The sequence below is a fragment of the Muscardinus avellanarius genome (genome assembly GCF_963383645.1).
Source record: "Muscardinus avellanarius genome assembly, chromosome: 4".
In the NCBI taxonomy this organism is placed as follows: domain Eukaryota; kingdom Metazoa; phylum Chordata; class Mammalia; order Rodentia; family Gliridae; genus Muscardinus; species Muscardinus avellanarius.
In genome coordinates this window covers 120169852-120189939 of record NC_137789.1, presented here as the reverse complement: position 1 = coordinate 120189939, position 20088 = coordinate 120169852, and the positions used below count along the sequence as shown (strand labels likewise).

The 20088-nt window shown below is 37.2% G+C and overlaps 1 protein-coding gene across 3 annotated transcripts in view; it reads left to right on the top strand.

The window, feature by feature from the left end:
- MICU1 (mitochondrial calcium uptake 1) overlaps positions 1-20088 on the top strand; it is a gene marked incomplete at both ends in the record, with an annotated part of 152126 nt that overhangs the window by 18106 nt on the left and 113932 nt on the right. Inside the window, 2 exons of one of the 3 annotated variants that reach the window (XM_080695165.1) lie at positions 1468-1511; positions 11481-11492. In XM_080695165.1, the coding sequence (XP_080551291.1) occupies positions 1468-1511; positions 11481-11492 (56 nt within the window). Of the gene's footprint in view, positions 1-1467; positions 1512-2997; positions 3172-11480; positions 11493-20088 lie in introns of all 3 variants that reach the window. The other 2 variants (XM_080695164.1, XM_080695166.1) reach the window with 2 other exon arrangements.

Genomic DNA, 20088 nt, shown 5'->3' with positions numbered 1-20088 from the left:
TGTTCTCTTTTTGGTGAACTGGTTTATTTTTAATACTAGGATGGCTTGGGTTCACACAGTTTTAATTAAACAGATCACAGAAAGTAGAGATTAAACATGAGGAAGGCGTAATATTTTGAGAGAGAGGACAGGAGGACACCAGTATGTCAGCACTGTTGCTTATGTCCTTTATAAAAGATTGCCAGAGGATTAGAATTCACCATCTTAATTATATGTTTGTTTTTACAGTCCATGGTTCAGTTTGTTCAGGGTAGGCTTATAAAAGATAAAGCAGATTTTATTTTATTTTATTTTTTATTTATTTATGTTTTGGTGGTACTGGGGTTCCTGGAAACCCTTCTACCTCCGAGCTACACTCCAGACCTATTTTTATACTTTTATTTATTTGGAAACAGGGTCTCTTAAGCCAGCACGGCTGGCTTCAAACCTGTGCGTTCCTCCTGTCTCTACCTCCCAAGCACGGGGATTACAAGTGTGCGCCACCACGCCTGGCTCAAAGCAGATTTTAGATAAGGAGAATGTGTAACCAAATGTGTTGAATTAGAAATACAAAAAATATTCTAATCTGTTTATTGTAGTACTCTGGGCACAATTTTCATGCCTAAATATTTAGTATTTATCCCTAAAATGCATGAATACAGTGAGAACCAAAAGAAGATAACTGAGAAGTAATTATGCAAGAAAAACCATCCTAACTGGGAATGGATTTTTCCACTCTCAAAATTCCTACAGCATCCTCTTGCTGCACAAATTGTATGCCGCCTTAAAATGTTGATTGTTATATCCACATCTCTTTCTCTTATAACTCTTCAAGGCTTAGGCTGTATGCTATTCATTCTTTTGCAGATATTTATTACCAAGAACTGTTCCAACTGCTGGGGATAAATTGCACATTGACAAATCAATGTGCAAAGATTAAAAAGTCTCTGCCCTAAAAGGATACTTCATGTGTTTGCTTTTGTCCCTCCCAGGGGTCAGAAGTCAAAGCTAAGATATTGCCAAGTAAATAGTTGTGATTTAACTTAACTTTAAAAGGTAATATTAAGACGGACTACTTATGTCTGTTTAGCCATGTTGCAAAAGTTCTTTGGGTATTGAACTCTTTTAACTTGATACAAGAAAATTAGTATGCGTTGAGACTGAATTCACATCCCTCACCTTGATTAGAGGTGACTACTGAGAGCACCGCCCTGGGAGGAGTCAGGAGTCCAGCATGGCTCTGTTGTCAGTAGGTCTGTACCTGCAACTTTTGCCCTTTGAGAGCCTCACTTTTCTTTATTTTTTTATGTAGAAGAAAGGGGTTGGTATCTTTTAGCATTTACACCATGAGTCTGTAAATAGGACAAATACTTATTCTTGTGGCCTTTGAATCATGTTGTGGCTAAGCTGTCCAATATGTTTATTGAGCGGTCATTTTACATAGTCCATCGAGTGTAACCAGCAGCTGTTTCTCCTTCTCTCTTCCAGACCTGGGCCTAGACCAATACATAATAAAGCGCTTTGACGGGAAGGTGAGCAAATCCTGAGCCTTTCAAGCATGTCCTGGGCTTCCAAGAAGAGTTTCGGGCTCCTTGGGGACCTGGGGTGGGGAGCAGTGAGTGCCTGGCTGTCAGATCAAAAGCAGGCTTAGGTTAGGGGGCTGTGCCTTCAAGTTCTCCTCCAGAAAGTACCCAGCAATGCCACAGAGTCATGAGGAGTTTTCCCTATATTTTCTTCTTAAAGCTGAAGTCTTTTTTCAGGTCTCTGATTTATTTTTAATTAATATTTACATATAACACAAGGTATGAACAATCTGCACATGTAGAAATTAAGTGTTGGCAAAACAAATACTTTGTTCATTCAGTTGCCTTTATATCTTATTTAAACTGAATAACATCAAAAAAAAGAAAAAATAAGAAAGAATCAAGCAGAAGATTCTTTTATTTTTTCCATGTGAGGTAACTCTTTTGGGTTGCCTGCTCTATATATTAAAAGCCAAGTCCATAGTTGTTAACTTCTGAATATTAACTCAATAGTCATAACAATTAATAAGCTCACCACCAATATTCCACTTGCATATAATATTGTATTTTTACCTTCTTCAAACTTTCTGATAGCAAAGCCGGGCGTTGTGGTGCACGCTTGTAATCCCAGCATTTGGGAGGCTAAGACAAGTAGATTCTGGTTTGCGGACAGCCTCAGCTTCTTAGTGAGGCCTTCTGCAACTCAGTGAGACCCTGTTTCAAAATAAAGAATAATAATAAAAAAAAATAGGGCTGGGGGTGTAGCTCAGATGTAGAATGGCCCCAGGGTTCCATTATCAGTACCACAAAAAAACCCACAAAACTTTCTGATAGCATATAGCAATTATTCTAACTATAAAATTACATAAATCAGCCAGGTGTGGTGGCATTCGCTTATAATCCTAGTACTTGGGAAGCTGAGACAAGAGGATCACAGATTCTTGGCCAGCCTCAGCTAGTTAGTGAGGCCCTCAGCAACTTAGTGAGACCCTGTTTAAAAATAAAGGATAAAACAGGGCTAGGGGTATAGCTTGGAAGTAAAATATCCCTGGGTTCAATTCCCAATACTGCCGGTTAAAAAAAAAATTTTAATTAAAATTATAAAAGTCTTTATGGTGTTTAATTTGAAGGATAATCTAAATTTGCATAGTATTTACTTTCAATTCTTAATTTTATTTTATTTTTGCAGTACCATGGACCAAACCCAGTGGCATTCTACCTCTGAGCTATACCCCCAGCCATATTTTTTATTCCTTATTTTGAAACAGGGTCTCACTGAGTTGTGGAGGGTCTCACCAAGTAGCTGAGGCTGGCTGTGAACCTGCAGTCCTCCTGGTTCAAGTACTGGGATTACAAGTGTGCACCACTATGCCCAGCTCAATTTTTTATTTTTTATCTGAATAAATTATAAATAATCATTCTTAGGTATAGAAAATGAAACCTTTAATTGTGTTACATCATAAAGCAGTCAGTTAAACATATTTTTTCCTTTCAGGATACAGTCTCCAAAAGGAAAAAGAAAACATTACACAGGGTCAGAAAGAAAAGTAAAAGGTCAATTGTAAAGAGAACGAAGAAAGCACTTCAGAAAGAAGAAGGAGCCAGGCATGGCTCTACAGTTCCTAAAGGGAAGGGAGTCAGAGTGAAAATCACGGAGTTGCTGAAAAAGGCAGGATTACAAAAGGGGGTCTAGGGGGTTAGTAAAAACTGCTTATGCAGGAATCTGCCAATTACCATATCATTATGTAAAATTCTATACCCTGCTAAGGTAAAGCATAAGCATTAAAATCTATCCTTCCTTCCTTCCTTTCTTTCTTTCTTTCTTTCTTTCTTTCTTTCTTTCTTTCTTTCTTTCTTTCTTTCTCTCTCTCTTTCTCTCTTTCTTTCTTTCTTTCTTTCTTTCTTTCTTTTTCTTGGTGGTTCTGGGGTTCCTGGAAACCCCAGGCTACACTCCCAGACCTATTTTTACACTTTTTAAAATTTGGAAACAGGGTCTTTAAACTTAAGCCAGCACGGCTGGCTTCGAACCTGCGCGATCCTCCTGTCTCCACCTCCCAAGCACGGGGATCACAAGCATGCGCCACCATGCCCAGCTAAGCATTAAGTTCTTTTGCACAAGCAAAAAGAATAAATGGCTGCCTTAATATCTGAGAAGTCTCACCAAGTCTACCTAACTAAAAACACCTTTCCCACTGAGGTGGCACACTGCCTCCATTTGTAGGGTTTTTTGTTTGTTTTTGTTTTTTGGGTTTTTTTTTTTTTTTTTGGTACTGGACATTGAATCTCTATCACTGAGCTGCTCCCCCAGCCTTTTTTAAAATTACTTATTTTTATCTTGAAACAGGGTCTTGCTAAATTCTAAATTCTCAAGGCTATTCATACTTAATGATCTTTCTTTCCATACCTGGCTGGGTATCTCTTTTTTTCTTTTTTTCTTTTTTCTTTTTTTCTTTTTCTTTCTTTTTTTTTTTTTTTTACAGTACCAGAGATTGAATTCAGAGGCATTCAACCTCTGAGCTACACCCCCAGCCCTATTGTTTATTCTTTATTTTGAAACAGGGTCTCACTGAGTTGCAAAGGGCCTCACTAAGTAGCTGAGGCTGTCTGTGAACCTTGACCCTCCTGTCTCAGCCTTCCAAGTGCTGGGCTTATAAGCGTGCAGCCACCCCGCCTAGCTCATCATACACATTCTTGAGGTGTTGTTTTAGAGTGAAGTTTAGGCTTGTTAAATAAAATTTTTATACTGAATTGACCTCTTATGTCCTTACAAATTATTTTTTGTTTCATATGAAATTTAATTAATTTTTATTCTATTTTAAAATGGTTTATAATTATGAGTGAAAACTTTATTCAGTGTTTGATCAATTTAAAACTTTTTTCAGCCAGGTGTGGTGACACACGCTTGTAATCCCCATGCTTGGGAGACGGAGACAGGAGGATCACGCTGGTTTGGAGCCAGCCTCACTGGCTTAAGAGACCCTGTTTCCACATAAAAAAAAGTTAAAAAATAGGTCTGGGAGTGTAGCCCGTAGGAGTGTATCCCGGAGGTAGAAGGGCTTCCAGGAACCCCAGTATCACAAAACAAAACAAACAAAAAAAAACTTTTTTCAGGCTGGGTGAGGTGACACCCTCTTGTAATCCTGGTACCTGAGAAACTGAGACAGGAGGATCTCAAGTCCCAGGCCAGCCAGGGCAACTTAATGAGACCCTGACTCAAAATAAAAATAAAAAGGGCTGGAATGTAACTCAGTGGAAGAGCACCCTTGGCTTTAATTCCTAGTACAAATCAATAAATTAATAGATTTTTAGAATATTTTGTTATGTATGAAGTCCTCTTAATAGTTGTAATGAAGGACAATACTTATTTAACTCTCAGTCTTACTATTTTTCTTTTTTTTTATTTTGGTGGTACTGGGGTTCTTGGAAGCCTTTCTACCTCCGGGCTACACTCCAAGACCTATTCTTTATATTTTTTATTTGGAAACAGGGTCTCTTAAGCCAGCAAGGCTGGCTTCAAACCTGTGCTATCCTCCTGTCTCCACCTCCCAAGCGCAGGGATTACAAGCTTGCGCCACCACACCCGGCAGAACTATTTTTCTTTATATCTTTAGAACTCTTGTTCTTTCAGAAAGATTTCATTCTTAAGTGGCACCCTATATATTAAATCCTACAACCGTTTCTTGCTGAAAATATTGGATTTATGTAGTAATTACGGTAAATTTCAGGTATTATGCTGAGAAATATAGTTAGAAAGCCAAACACCCTGGATAATTTTTCTTTTAGACTGCTTTGGTTCTTAAATGGGCAATATTTCTCACCTCCCCCCCCCTTTTTTTTTTGACTTGTAAGATAACTAGCCATGAAGTGATTAGAGAAACAACGAGAGAATGATTTACTACCATCATTTTATTAGACTCCACTATTTTAATTTTCAACACATTTTAAAAATACATCTTTTTTTGTGTGTGCGGTACTGGGGATGGAACCCAGGGGCATTCTACCTCTGAGCTACACCCCCAGACCTACTTTTTTCTTTATTTTGAAACAGGGTCTCACTGAGTTGCAAAGGGCCTCACTAAGTAGCTGAGGCTGTACGAGAACCGTGATCCTCCTGTCTCAACCTCCCGAATGCCGGGATTACAAGGGTGCGCCACCATGCCCGGCTCAAAGTCCATCATTTGGCCAATAACAAACACTAGCCTATTTTGTTGCCTCCAATTAAATTTCATTTTGGCCTTTATGTCATTGAAAACAAAAACAAAAATATTTTCCTGAGTTTTTTTCATGAATACTTAAATTTCATAGAACCTCTAATTACAAAGCAGAGAATGGCCCAATTATATTGATGCATAGTTGGACAGTTATTTCGTGTTTTGCTATCATCTTTTTTCCTGTTCTGTTTTATTAACTAGAACATTCCCTGTAAAATACAAATGAACCATTATTTCAAAAGACAGTCAATGAAACTGAATTTGATTAAGCAGTTTTTGAATTTAGGTGGGAATCTTTCAGAGCCCATTACTATCTTATGTTAATGAACATTAACCTTTTACTCTAAAAAATACTAACAATTTCCTATGTAAAAGAATTCTGAACTACTTTATCACTGGCACATCGTCTATTACATTTCAAAGCCTTCTAACACTGCCTTGTATAAGTTGGGGATACCATTGTTGTAAGAATATACTTTATAGTTTAGTGATATTATTTAAAGTATTCCCATTAGCTTTGAAACTTTTTAAAACTTCCAAGCATCAAAGACTTTTGATTTTCTCTTATGAGTATTTGAAAGTCATTATAAATTGCTTGTTAGCACTATTATTAAATGGTAATACAAAATATAGTCTGGCTTTTGTTTTACCAATATTTAAAATATTCACACTAGGTTTGAAGCTTTCTAAAACTTCAAAGCTTAGAAGAGATTAGATTTTCTCTTTAATGAGATATTTGAAAATCATTATAAATTACTTGTTGGTGCTATCATTAAATACAAAATATAGTTTGACTTTTAATTTTATATATCATGAATTTTCAAAAATGGGCCGCATAAATCCATGATTACACTTTTGATTTGTTAATGTAGTAATTTCCTATACTTTAGATTGTTTCTTTAATGAAAACTATACTTTTTACCTTCATTTAATTTTTTAATTCTAGTAATTGACATATAAAACAAAGCAATTATTTCTAAGTAGTACCTTTATTTACATTATTGTCGAATACTTCTTTCATTTACTCATTTAGTTGCTATGTTTTGTTGATGTGACTTATTTGTAGTGGTTTATATTCTTCATTTTCCCACTTTCTCTTATACCCCTTTTTTTCCCTCAGTAAACCAAATATAGAAGTTACGGTTTGTATTTTCAGTTTCTATTATATGGATAAGACAGCTTTATCCAAATCAAACACCACCATGTTTTCTTCAAAAGTCACAGTAGAAAAACTGCATGGCTGCTGGGCGTGGTGGCACACACTTGTAATCCCCGCCCTTGGGAGGCGGAGACAGGAGAATTGTGCAGGTTCCAAGCCAGCCGTGCTGGCGTAAGAGACCCTGTTTCCAAATAAAAATATAAAAATATGTCTGGGAGTGTAGCCCGAGGTAGAAGGGCTTCCAGGAACCCCAGTACCACCAAAAACAAACAAACAAAAAAACTGCATGGCCTAAAACCAGGCGTGGTGATGCACCTTGTAATCCCAGTTCTTGGGAGGTTGAGAAAGGAGGATCTGGGTTTGCTGCCAGCCTCTGCTACTTAGTGAGGCCCTGTTTAAAAATAAATACTAAAAATAGGGCTGGGGGTGTAACTCGGAGAAAGAATGCCCCTGGGTTTAATCCTTGGTAACACACACACACACACACACACACACACACACACACACACTCTTCATGTTTTAGATAAAATTGTTTTTAAGCAAGATAAAATTGTTTTTAAGCAAGGAATAACAGTTTTCAGAGCTTTGATATAATCTTTTATATCTTCTAAAAGCTATACAGTTTATACCCAGTTTCCAAGCTCATTAACAACAAATAGCCCATTAAAACTAATTGTCTCTTGTTAGTACTTTCATATATTTTTCTTTCTTTCTGCTTTGGTTCTATGGATTGAACCTTAGGCTTCAAGCACTTAGCCCTCAGCATGTTCTCTCTCACTAAGCCGCACCCCAAATCTCAATAGTTCTCTTTAAAATATTGATAAATGACCTTAGAAATATTCCCTTTGGGTTAAATTTTTAGTTTCCTCTAAGAAGAATATGAGCACATTTTTTTTTTCCTGTTATACTGTTAATGCTTTATTTGAGCTGGAATTATTTACTCCATATCATAAGGAAGAGTGTGAATTATGGTTGGGCATGATATTTATTTTTGACACATAAAGTAAGTTATTAAGGGATTTTCTGTCATTTAAGAGTGAACCCTATTGAAGATCCAGGAGATATAAGCTACCAGTTGTGGAGACTGAAAGTCTTGTGGGGCAGAATTTGATGAATATCCACTGTGTGTGTGTGTGTGTGTGTGTGTGTGTGTGTGTGTGTGTGTGTGTGTTATTGGGGGTTGACCGTAGGGGAATCTATCTCTAAGCTACACCCACAGAGCTTTTTATTTTTATTTTATTTGTTTGCTTTGAAAACGGCTATCATTAGGGTGCTGAGAGTCTTGCTTGCTAACTTGATGAGGTTGCCCTTAAACCTGTGATCCTCTTGTCTCAGCCTCCCAAGCACTGGGATCACAGACATGTGCCACCAAGCCCAGCTCCACACTTATTTAAACTGCTTAAATTCTGGCCAGATTTATGTAGGTTATGATGTTCTTAAGGTAGGCAGTTTTGCATTGTTAATTAGTCACATTCCCCCATCTGCCATTTCTCGATTTTTTTCTTTGAGAGACTTGACACAAGTAAAGTCAGATTTATGTTGGATTAATATTTTAAAATCCAGGCATTTCTGTGGCTAAATATGAATATGTAGGTAGAATCTTGTCACTTTTTCTTGTGACCTATGTTTTCATTGCCCTATCAATCCCATCTTTAAAGTAGGGCATATCATGTGGGTTCTTTTTCTTTTAGGAAATTCTTGCTTTAAAAAAATACATAGCAAGCCAAGAGTGGTGGCGCATGCTTGTAATCCTAGCATTTGGGAGGCTGAGACCGGAGGATCGCGGTTTGCGGACAGCCTCAGCTACTTAGTGAGGCCCTCTGCAACTCAGTGAGACCCTGTTTCAAAATAAGTAATAAAAGATAGGGCAGGGGTTGTAGCTTAGAGGTCGAATCATCCTGGGTTCCATCCCCAGACCAGGAAAAAAAAAAAAAAATACATAGCAGCCAGGCGTGAGGGCCAAGCACGGTGGCAATTTGAAAAATTGGATCTCTGCTGTTTATAAAGACTAATAGAAAAAATAATGTTTCTGTTATGAACAAAAGCCACATATATAATTGTTGAAATATCAATTAACAGCCAGGCATGGTGGTACATGCTTGTAATCCCAGCATTTGGAAGGCTGAGAAAGGAGGATCATGGTTCAGGGACAGCCTCAGCTACTTAGTGAGGACCTTTCAATCTCAGTGAGACTCTGTTTCAAAATAAAGAATAAAAAAAATAGGACTGGGAGTGTAGCTCGGAGATAGAAAACTCCTGAATTCCAACCCTAGTACCGAAAAAAAAAAAAAAAAACCAACAACAATTAACATCATTTAAATGGAGCTGTTCATTATAATCAGTCCTTAGACAAGCAAAAGTTTAGAATATAGTTAAATTAGCACAGTGAACTCAGGTGCTAATTCAACATTTTAGGAAATCCTTTGGGCTGGGAGTGTAGCTCAGTAGTAGAGTTTGCCTGGCTGAGGCCTTGAGTTCAATCCCTCACATCAAAAAAAGTTAAGCCTTTGATATTTGCTAGAAATTTGTTTTAATTTTAATTACATATCTTGCTATTTCCTGTCCCACCCAAAATTCTTTAAATTACTTTCAAAGTATTTTCTGGGTTTTCTCCTTTTACAAATTAGCAACTTCAGATCTTTTTTCTATACAGTAGCCACAAGAAACACCTAGCTTTGGTGTTTCAGAATATTTTCCAGGGCATTTTTATCTCGAGCATCCCAGTGTTGGGCAGCCATGTGTAAATGACTAATAGATGTAATCAAGTATGCTGAATTGGGTATGAAAAACACAACCTTGTGGATTGCTATACTTCTTGGTGTGTGATAGAGCCATTGACATGTGGACTTCAGGTAGAGGAAATCGTGTTCATTAGATACACGCTTTGCCACATCCTTGATGGGTAATCTTGGACACGGGATCAGGTGACCTCTGAGCGTCAATCACTTCCTCAGTAAAAATGGGACATCATAGCTAAAGATTCTGTCTCTGCAAACTGTAGCTGTTTTGTATGACTGTGAACCCTTTTGAACCCTTTCCTCAATTTCCGAAAGGAGCTATCTAACATATATATTACCATCTTTCTTAGTTTATATGAAATGCTATAAAACAGCACACCCTGTGCAGGACTGTTCCCTTCATGTTTCTTTCCTCCCCAGTTCAATCAGCTATAAAAATCTCCTCATGCTGTCTCTGGAGTGAGCACTTCGCCAGGGTTATATAGCTGGTCATTAACCAAAGAGAGGCGTCTGGTTTCATTTCTTGAATCTAAGTGGTCCTATGTTGACAGCAATTCGTCTCACCCCTGTGCTGTAAAACCCTTGGGCCTCTGTCACATCAGTCCCAGATGTGGACTTGTAAATTGCTAATAGCATCTGTTTTTCTGTCAAGAACTTTTATAATGCTACTGAGCTTGGTTTGAAAATGATGGTAAGTTTAGGTCAAATTGTATTTCACAACCAGTGAAGTTTATTTATTGAAAAAAAATCCTTAAAACCATTTGGTGTTTGAAGACATATTGGTATATGGTACACAGCTGGAATCAGCTTACCTAAACTGTTTTCTTAAATTTTAGCCTCAGCGGACATGGTAATGCACACCTGTAATCTCAGTATTGGGAGGCCGATACAGGAGGATAGCAAGTTCAAATAAGTAAAAAGGACTAGGGGTATATAACTCAGTGGTAGAACACCCCTCGATGAGCAATTCCCAGTACACACACACACACATACACACGCGTGTGCCTACGTGATGACTGATCTTTTTTTACTCATGCGGTAGCACTTCATTTAGTGCAACATAATTTTGGAGGATGCTTATTTATACATAGTCATTCTGAACTCTTCCTTCAGGTAGTTGCTAATCCTCTGAACTCATCCAGATTTGGTTAATATGGGTAGCAAAGCAGCCAATTTGCCATGAGGTTAAAAAACAAAATATGAAATGTGAGACCCTTATAGGAAACTCCATGGGGTGGGGAGAATTCTCTCTCTGTCTCTCTCCCTCCCTCCCCTTTCCCCTCCCCCTTGCCCCCTCCTCCTCCTCCTCCTCCTCCTCCTCCTCCTCCTCCTTCTTCTCTCTCCCTCTCCTTATCTCTCTCTCTCTCCCCATCTCCCTCTCCCTCTCTCCCCCTCTCTCTCCCTCTCCCTCTCTCTCTCCCTCCCTCCCTCTCCCTCTCCCCCTCTCCCCTTCCTCTCTCTCTCACCCCCTCCCCCCCCCCTCTGTTGCCCAGGCTGGTCTCCTCTCACCTCAGCCTCCCCAGTGCTGGGATTACAGGTGTGCACCACCACGAACAGCATGCTTCCCTTTTCCTTAAGAAACAGTTAACTATTGATGTGCTTTCTTTTATGGGAATAGGAAGCTTTTCTACAACTGTGTTTCATGTTGGAGATGTTAGGAATCGAGCTGTTGCAGTGTTTGGTTTTATTTTGCCTAACAGGTAATATCTAAAACATTTCTGTGTATTCCTCATCTTTTATTTCCAGGTGTTTAGTGATATTTTTACAGGTTTTCATTGCTCCTTGATATGTTATGATTTGTGATACATAGTTTTGATTCATATAATTAAACAATGTCCATTTTTTCTTCTTCTTCCTATCTTCTGATCAGGATTTCTGGCAGGTACTGACTTAGCAGCATGTGCATTAAATGAATTACTGCTCCAGAGCACATAGTCATTCAGTGCATGCTCATGAGCGTCCCCTGCTCCCTTCAGAATGAGTCCATTCCCGTCACTTTAAATTAGCATATATTATCTTTCATATGACAATTCAGATGCTACACAATCCTTGAGAATATAGTAGCCAGCCCAATTTAAAGGGAAGTTTTAATACCAGGGTGTTGAACAAAAGCTCAAGAAATGTAGTTGTAATCTGTACATTGTATCAGGGATTCATTAATTGGGACACTTAGTCTTATTTGGGATGTTACTTTCATACTTGAACTATAATAGGAATGGGAGACAACAGTAACTTCAAGTTAAACATTAATAGATTTTTTTCTTTTTAAATTTTTTACATAAGCTGGGCATGGTGATGCACGCTTGTAATCTTAGTACTTGGGAGGCTGAGACAGGAGGATCACAGGCTCATGGCCAGGCTCAGTTAATTAGTGAGGCCCTTCAGAACTTAGTGAGATCCTGTTTCAAAATAAAGAATAAAAAAAAGGGCTGAGGCTGTAGCTCAGAGGTAGAATGCCATGTGTTCCATCCCCAGTACGAAAAAAAAAAAAGGAACTTTTTACATAATAAATGCAGATAAGCGGTTGTTTAGTTGTACTTTGTTCAATAAAGTAGTTAAGAGGAATTAGATGGACCATTTAGAAAGCCATTATTTTGTTCCTTTTTGTGTGTGTATGGCACTGGAGATTGAACCCAGGGGCATTCTTCCTCCAAGCTACACCCCAACCCTCTTTTATTTTTATTTAGAAACAAAGTTTTGCTTGATGGGAGACTCACTTCTTCCTGAGGCTGTCCTTGAACCTGTGACCCTCCTGTCTCAGCCTCCCAAGTACTGGGATTACAAGCATGCACCACCATGCACAGCTTTTATTTTGCTCTTTTGAGCTAATCAATGACTTTAACTTGGAAAAGCCAGCAAACATATGGAGAAAACTATGGAAAGAACATATATATTGTGATAGGCTGGCAAAAAAGATTTTAAAGGATACTCTAAGCCAGCTCTTTTTAAACTGATCTTCAGAGGCTTCAGCTCTTTAATTGTAATCTATAAATTTTTAAAATTTATTTATTTAAGAAATTGCCCTTGCATTTTTTATGGTTGGCAGGTTTAATAAAAGTATAAATTAAGCTGAATTGGAAACATCTTTTGGCTTCAAATAATTAATGATATAATTAATGAACCACAGGGTGCTCTTTATTTTTATAGAACACTTTTCTATACTCTTTTTTTTTTAAATGGAATGTATTTTTAGTAGTTCTCATACTAATCATCCTGTTATTAGTATAATATATTATCCTCCTAAATACCTTTGCCTTTGTATTCTGGAACAAAATAGCATATACTTTTATTATGTTAAAATAACTTATTGATTATCCTATAAGCAATATTTCTAATCCTGGGGATTCTGTTTTAGAATGGCAGAAACATTATATCAAGTGCTAAGGAAAGTAAATCAGATGAGATGCTAACACTCATGACTGAGAATAACAACTTCCAACTCTCTAATTATGGTAGGACAGTTTGTAGGAGGCAGCTAAAAAAAGAAAAAAAAAAAAACTTACTCTTCTTTAACAATTGTATGGCTTAACACTGGAAGATTTAAAATGACTTGCACCAGGTAGGGACTCTTACTAGAGAGAAATAGAGAGAAGAGGTAGTATTTCAGTACTTGGAAGTCTGGAATCCACGCTGAGCAGTCTACCACCACAAAGCATCAGTCTTTTTAAAGATTTTACTATTGAAAGAAAGATTCTTGGTTTATCAAAGACTGGAAATTGAGTTTTATGGTGCTCCCTTCAGGAGCACAAAATATTAAAATTGGAAAGCTACAGAGAGGATTAGAATGTGCACTGAGGACACACATAACACATTTATGTGTTTTGTCATCAGTCTTTTCCAAAATATATGCCTGTCATAGTTTTTGGAATCGCTTAATAAAGAGAAACTGAAGGGGCTAGAAATGTAGCTCAGTGGTAGAGCTTTTACCTAGCATGTGCAAGGCCCTGGATTCCAACCAAAGTACCTCCACCCTCTCCAAAAAATGGTAACTGAAAATTGTTCCAGGTGCCGTAGCACATGCCTTAGGCCCAGTTACTTGGAGAGGGTGGAGGATGAGGTGGGAGGATCACATGACCTCAGGAATTGTAAACCAGCCTGGGCAATATGGTGAGACTACACCTCAAAAAATAAAATAAAATTTTAGCCGGATGTGGTGGTGCACAGTTGTAATCCTAGTATTTGGGAGGCTGAGACAGGAAAATAATGGTTCATAGACAGCCTCAGCTACTTAGTGAGGCCTTCTGCAACTTAGTGAGACCTTGTTTCAAAATAAAGAATAAAAAAGACAGGGCTAGGAGTATAGCTAGAAGGTAGAATGCCCTTGGGTTCCATCCCCAGTACCGTAAAAATAAAATAAAATAAAATTTAAAAGTAACTGAAAGCAATATATAGAAATTGTAAGCATGGTGGCATATACCTGTATTCCTAGCCTAACTACTCAGGAGGCTGAGGCAAGAGGATTCAAGGCCAGATCTGGCAACTTAGCAAAACCCTGTCTCAAAAATAAAAAATAAAAAGGCCGGGATGTAGCTCAGTGGTGGAGTGCCCCTGGGTTCAGTTCCCAGCACTGCAAAAACAACAATAACAAAACCAAACCCAAAAACAACAAAAGAAAAAGAAACTTTAAGTAATAAAGTTAGAGATACTAAATATTTTTAAGGTCAAATTTTACTGTATTCTTAAAGGTATCTTGTGAATGAACTTTTTATATTAAAAGTCAGAAATGTAATTTTTCTTAGAATAGTGAGGGAATCGTGTATCTGTTTGTTGGGTGTTGTAACTACCACTCATTTTGATGACATCGGCATGCAGCGGTTAACCCCCCAAAGGCCAGTGAACTTCACAGGGGAGGCCTTCCTTGCTTGCTTCCTTGCAGGGGTCTGTCCTTTGCATGCTGAGTTTCTGTTGCCTGTGGAAAGGCCAGAAGCTAAGGTCTGATAGTTTTGAGTGCTGTTCTTTAGACGCAGCTTATTAATGGTACCAAAGACTGTACTGCTCTGAGCAATATTCATCCATGTCTCTTTCCAGTCTCTCGAGTCCCACCACTCCTAAAGTCTATTGATATAATTCATCCATTTGAATTATGCTAACATAACCATTAGTTGCCTAAAAAGGGGATGTCATTTAATTGGTTGTCCCAAATATTTAGACTCCTATTAAGATGTCTTTAAATACATTTTTATTTTATATTATATTGCATTTAAATTTGAGATCAGCTGAACCCATCTGATTTATCATTGTTGATTTGAAAGCATAAACATGAATAACCATTACATTTTAAAAATCTTGTTTAGCTTTTTCATCATGAAACAAAATCTGAAATTTATTTTGACATAGAAGGACTTCATCCCAGACCAAGTTCCTTTTTCATATTCCTTTAACACAAACACTAGCATGTTTTAAAACCAAACAAATAAGGTTCTATAAAAGCAACTCAAAATAAGAACCTTCTATTCTGGCAAAACAGTTTCTCAATTTAGCCTAAACATTTGTTGATGATCTTTGGTTGTAGAGAATGTGTGAGGACAATTCTTGCTTTTGCATATTTGTCTTTGGTATGATGCATTTTCAAACTTGAATAAAAAGCCTTTTCAATTACAGAAAAAGACATATTAAGAAGAGTATAAAAGGCTATTATATTCTTAAAGTGATGTGCTTTTTTTTTTTTTTTTTTTTTTTTTTGGTGGTACTGGGGTTCCTGGAAGCCCGTCTACCTCCGGGCTACACTCCCAGACCTATTTTATATTTTTGAAACAGGGTCTCTTATGCCAGCGCGGCTGGCTTCGAACCTGCGCAATCCTCCTGTCTCCGCCTCCCAAGCGCGGGGATTACAAGCGTGCACCACCACGCCCGGCTCAAAGTGATGTACCTTTTGAAAATTATTAAAACCTGTATTTGAAGTGAAGGCATAAAAAATGTGCACTTTAACAATCATTGGGACTGAGTCCATCTTCAAGTTAGCTGATGCAAGCTAAGTCCCGAGGATAATCTACAACAGTGCTTCAAAAATATTTAGTCCTCATTAACATTTTCAGAAATTGCAAATAATATAGATACCTTATGTGTTCCTTTGTGATTATACAGTGGAACATACATAATGCATTGTTCATCCTGTGGGCCCCGCAGTCACACTGTGGACTGTCCCTCCACCTAATGACGTTGTCACCCTGGGCTGCTTATTTAACTTCTCCAGACCCGAGTTATCTGTAAAGTGCAAATAATAGTACCACTTGCCACACAGGTTTGTAATGAGGACCTAAAGAGAATGCAAGTATAAAAGTGCACAGTGTCTGGTATAGAATAGTGGACGTTTCTTAAATTCTTTACATATCCCTTATGGATGTGGTGTTCAACGGATACCTATAAAAGTTTGACTCCAAAATTGATTTTAAAATTTTTCATCTGGGTTTCTTGGGAGATGATAGTTACTAGAATGCATATATCAAGGGTATGACCACTGATCCTCTGTGAATTTCTTTTATTTTTTTCTCATGATACATCTTTTCTTATAATAATTTTTTTCAAATGGGAGGTGAAATTATTTATTTTTATAATTTGTGTTTGAGATTGTTTTCACATTAAGTGATAGGGAAGCCTCTTATAACCTATGTAACTACAACCAAGACTGAGCTCAGAACCGTTCTTTCTAAGCACTGATCTAATTAATTTAGCATGATTAGAATGCTTAGATAGCAGATAATAATAATGAAGCACAGGTTATCCAACTCAGAGCTGATTTGAAGCAAGTGCACTGGTGCTGTATCTTTGGGTGGTAAATTGGCTCGGACTACCCCCCGCATGCCATTCTGGCATGGGGCTGTAACTATCTTCTATATTTCTATCTTTTTAATAAACTTCTTTAAATCTTCAAAAAAAATGTCGTAGAACACAGAGTTAATTTCTCTCCGTCTAGAGTTCTGATAATACCTCATCAGATACCGAGGATTACAATAAATCAATAAATGCAATAGCATTGTGTCATTTCCTCGAGGTTAATGCCATTCCAGTAGATTATTTTTGAATTTTTATTATTGCTTTCATCAGATCACCTGCCACTGTTATTCTTTAAACATCTTCATTTGTGTCATTTTCTCTGAAGCCATCTAGTTAATGACGTAGGGAAACATTTGCATTCTAGGGGTTTGAAATTGTTCTCAGTGCTCAGGTGGTTAGAATGGGGACTGCAAAGAGAATTGCTTTTTGGCAGAGTGAAGTTTACACTAAGTCTTAAACATTCACCTTCCTCAGTTTGTTGCACAGTGATTTATGTTTACCTCAAATGCTATATACCTTTGAAAAGGCTGGAAGAAAATCTAAGGCAGAAGGGGAAATCATAAACTACTTTGAGTTCAAAAGCCTCAACTTAATTTTTAACTGACATACCCAAATTCTACCTTTTTGCAAGTTCAGTTATGGAGTGGGAAACAAAACATATATTAGCTGTGCAACATTTTCTGTTTGATTAGGAGTAATGTTTAAGATTGATCTTACCCAGGCTTTGGCTTCTATCTCTGCATCAACTAGATAAAGTATAAGCATGGGGGAAATTGCCGAATTTTCTCTAACACTCTTCTCTAGACTCTAACCCCAGCTTTAGATAGAAATACTGTTATTTGGAAATGGTATGCCAAAATTGCATTTTCAAGGAAAGCATATTATGATTACTTTGTTTTTGAAGTACAACCTCATATATATATATATATTAACTTCATGGATTTGAAATGTATTTCAGCAATATAGAGAAATATTAATATTAAAATACTTAGTTTAAATTTTAATGTTAAGATAACCCAAAGATTTCACCTTCATAAAAGATGGCATCTTAATTTAAATATAAATCTATGTTCTTTATCATATTTTCTACATACTGAAAGTATTTTGATTTTTTAGGTGAAATGTAAAAATTGATTTTTTGACTTCTGTTAAATAAAAAAGCTTTAGAACTTGAAAAATAGGACTTAACTAGAAAAACTAATGAGATTACATTCTGACACTTTTTTTTCTCTTTGGACTCTTCTCAGACTCTTTCTAGTTGAGTTCAAGAAGACAAAATCATTGGCCCTATTTTGATGAACTCTGAAACTAGCCAGGATTCACTTTTTGAGCACATGGAATACTAATAAGTTGGAATCATTTTTGAAATTCCCGTTTTAGCCTCTCTTTAGCCCCTGAAATGTATAAATGATATTTGCTTATGGAGGGAAATAACCTAAAATATAGCCCAACATTAAACATTATTCAAAAGGTCAAGTGAAGGAGCATTTTACCAATATTTTTAATTTGCAAAAGTGAACATTGATAGGAAATTTAGAATAAGAAAAACTAACCCAAACCTTCTCTGTATTGTCCTTCTTATAATCTTGATTGTCCTTTTCACTTATGTAATTATATATTTATGTCTTCCTTATGTGCCATGAGGCTAATTGATTTGAGCAACTAATCTGTAGTAGAATACGGTCTTTGATTTTTAAAAGACCACCTAAGTAGCAGCCATACTCACTCTAACAATTAGGTTTTCAGTAACTCTCATTTTCTCCCAAATTTTTTTTTAATTGGTGCATTATATTCATACAACTTATTGGGGTAAAAAACTTGTGTGTACAAACATGTACTCATCGCTGATTTAACCCCTACCCAAATACCACCCCATTCCCTCCCTGTCCCTCCCTCCCTTGCTTGGCTTAGTGATTGACTTCGATATGTTTAAGTACATTGTGAGCTTTAGAGATTTTCCTATTCCCCCCTCCTTTCTCCTCCTTTAGGTTGTCTTGTTTGCTCCTCTTTTCTCCCAAATTTTGACATGTTTACTTGATCTCTAGAATATATAATCAAAGACTTAAAACACCAGGGAGGTGTTTAAAGAAGTAAGCTGCTGAAATTTGTTCAGAAAACATTCTCTTTTCTCTTAACTGCTGATAACCACCCTCTATTTCCTGCCTGCTGGCAGTCTTAAAGACAGTGGCCCATGTTTCTGGTATAGTTTGCTGGAGCCAGGAGATAGAGACCTTGTTCTTGGAGACCTATTACAGGAGTATTGAGCTGACCTGTATGTAGCCCCTAAGGAAACAGCCTTGTCTCTGTTTGCCTGCCTCAGAGGTCTTTTGGACAGCATTTGTAATAATCATTTAGAGGTATCCATACTAAGCTGTGTAGCAGCCCCGTACAAGCACTGGACCAACAAAGGCCTGGGAAGGAAGTGGCTGTGTAGGGAGATAATGCGAGGCAACGGCTTGGGAAGCTTCTGTCTCCCACTCTTCAGCTGAATGAATGCCCAAAAGAAACCTTGTAAGACCCTCAGCTCTCACGTTTGGCAGACTTTTAGGCCCCATGCATTAGATAGAACATGGAAAGTATGAACAATAAAAGAAAAATGTATAAAGTAGACTTAAATGTTAAAACTTTTAGTATAAAACAAGTTATAAAAAGAGTATGAGAAGGGAGCACGAAGAATGGGGGAAAATATTTGCAAATCATACGCATCGAGAATCCAGGATATATCAAGGACTATTACAAGTCAACCACAAATTCAACCACGAAATGACAATTCAAAAATGGGCAAAGTAGACATTTCAAATGGGTGAGCATGTGAAAAGATGTTCAACAACATTAGGCACAAGGGAAATGCAAACCAAAACCACAGCGAGATCATATTTTACACCCATGAACTTGGCGGAAATTTTAAAAAAGAAAAAAAAAATCAGGTGTTTACAGTAAAGATGTAGAAAAATCGTTTGTGGGAATGTAAATGGTGCCGCCTCTGAGGAAAATAGTTTGAGCCTCCAAAACTTTAAATATAGAGCTACTCTATGATGGAGTAATTCCACTATAGGTATATACTGGAAAGAACTGGACACGGATATTCAAGCAGTTATTTTTATGAATAGCTAAAGACGGAAATAATCTAATAGTCCTTCAACATATGAGTGGGCAAGCAAATTATGGTACATACATACAGAGGAACTGCACCAATTCATGCTAAAACATGGGTGAACCTAGAGAACAGTAAGTGTTAGAAGCCAGACACAAATTTCATGGCTAGTTAAAATGGGGACATTTGTGTGGGTTTTACCACAACCATACATATTATACCTCAAGAGAAAGAAAGAAAGAGCTATGAGGAAAGATTGTTCCAGATTAATGGAGACTAAGGAGGCATGACAAGTAAATAGAGTTTATTTAATACATCTTGGACTGGGGAAAATTTAGGTACAAAGGGAATTAGTGGCACAGTAGGCTAAATGAAATGGACTAGATTGGATAATATGTGTATCAATATTAAATTTCTGGTTTTATTAAATTATGCTGTGGTATATAAGAGAAGTCGTTCATAGGAAAAATATGTTGAAGTGGTTAAGTGTAAAGGGGCATGATGTCTCCAATTTACTTTCATAGTGGTGCAGAGAAAAAAATATGTCTCTGTATAATGATAAAGTAAATGGAATAATGTGTGGGTGAATCTGGTTAGCAACACAATTCAC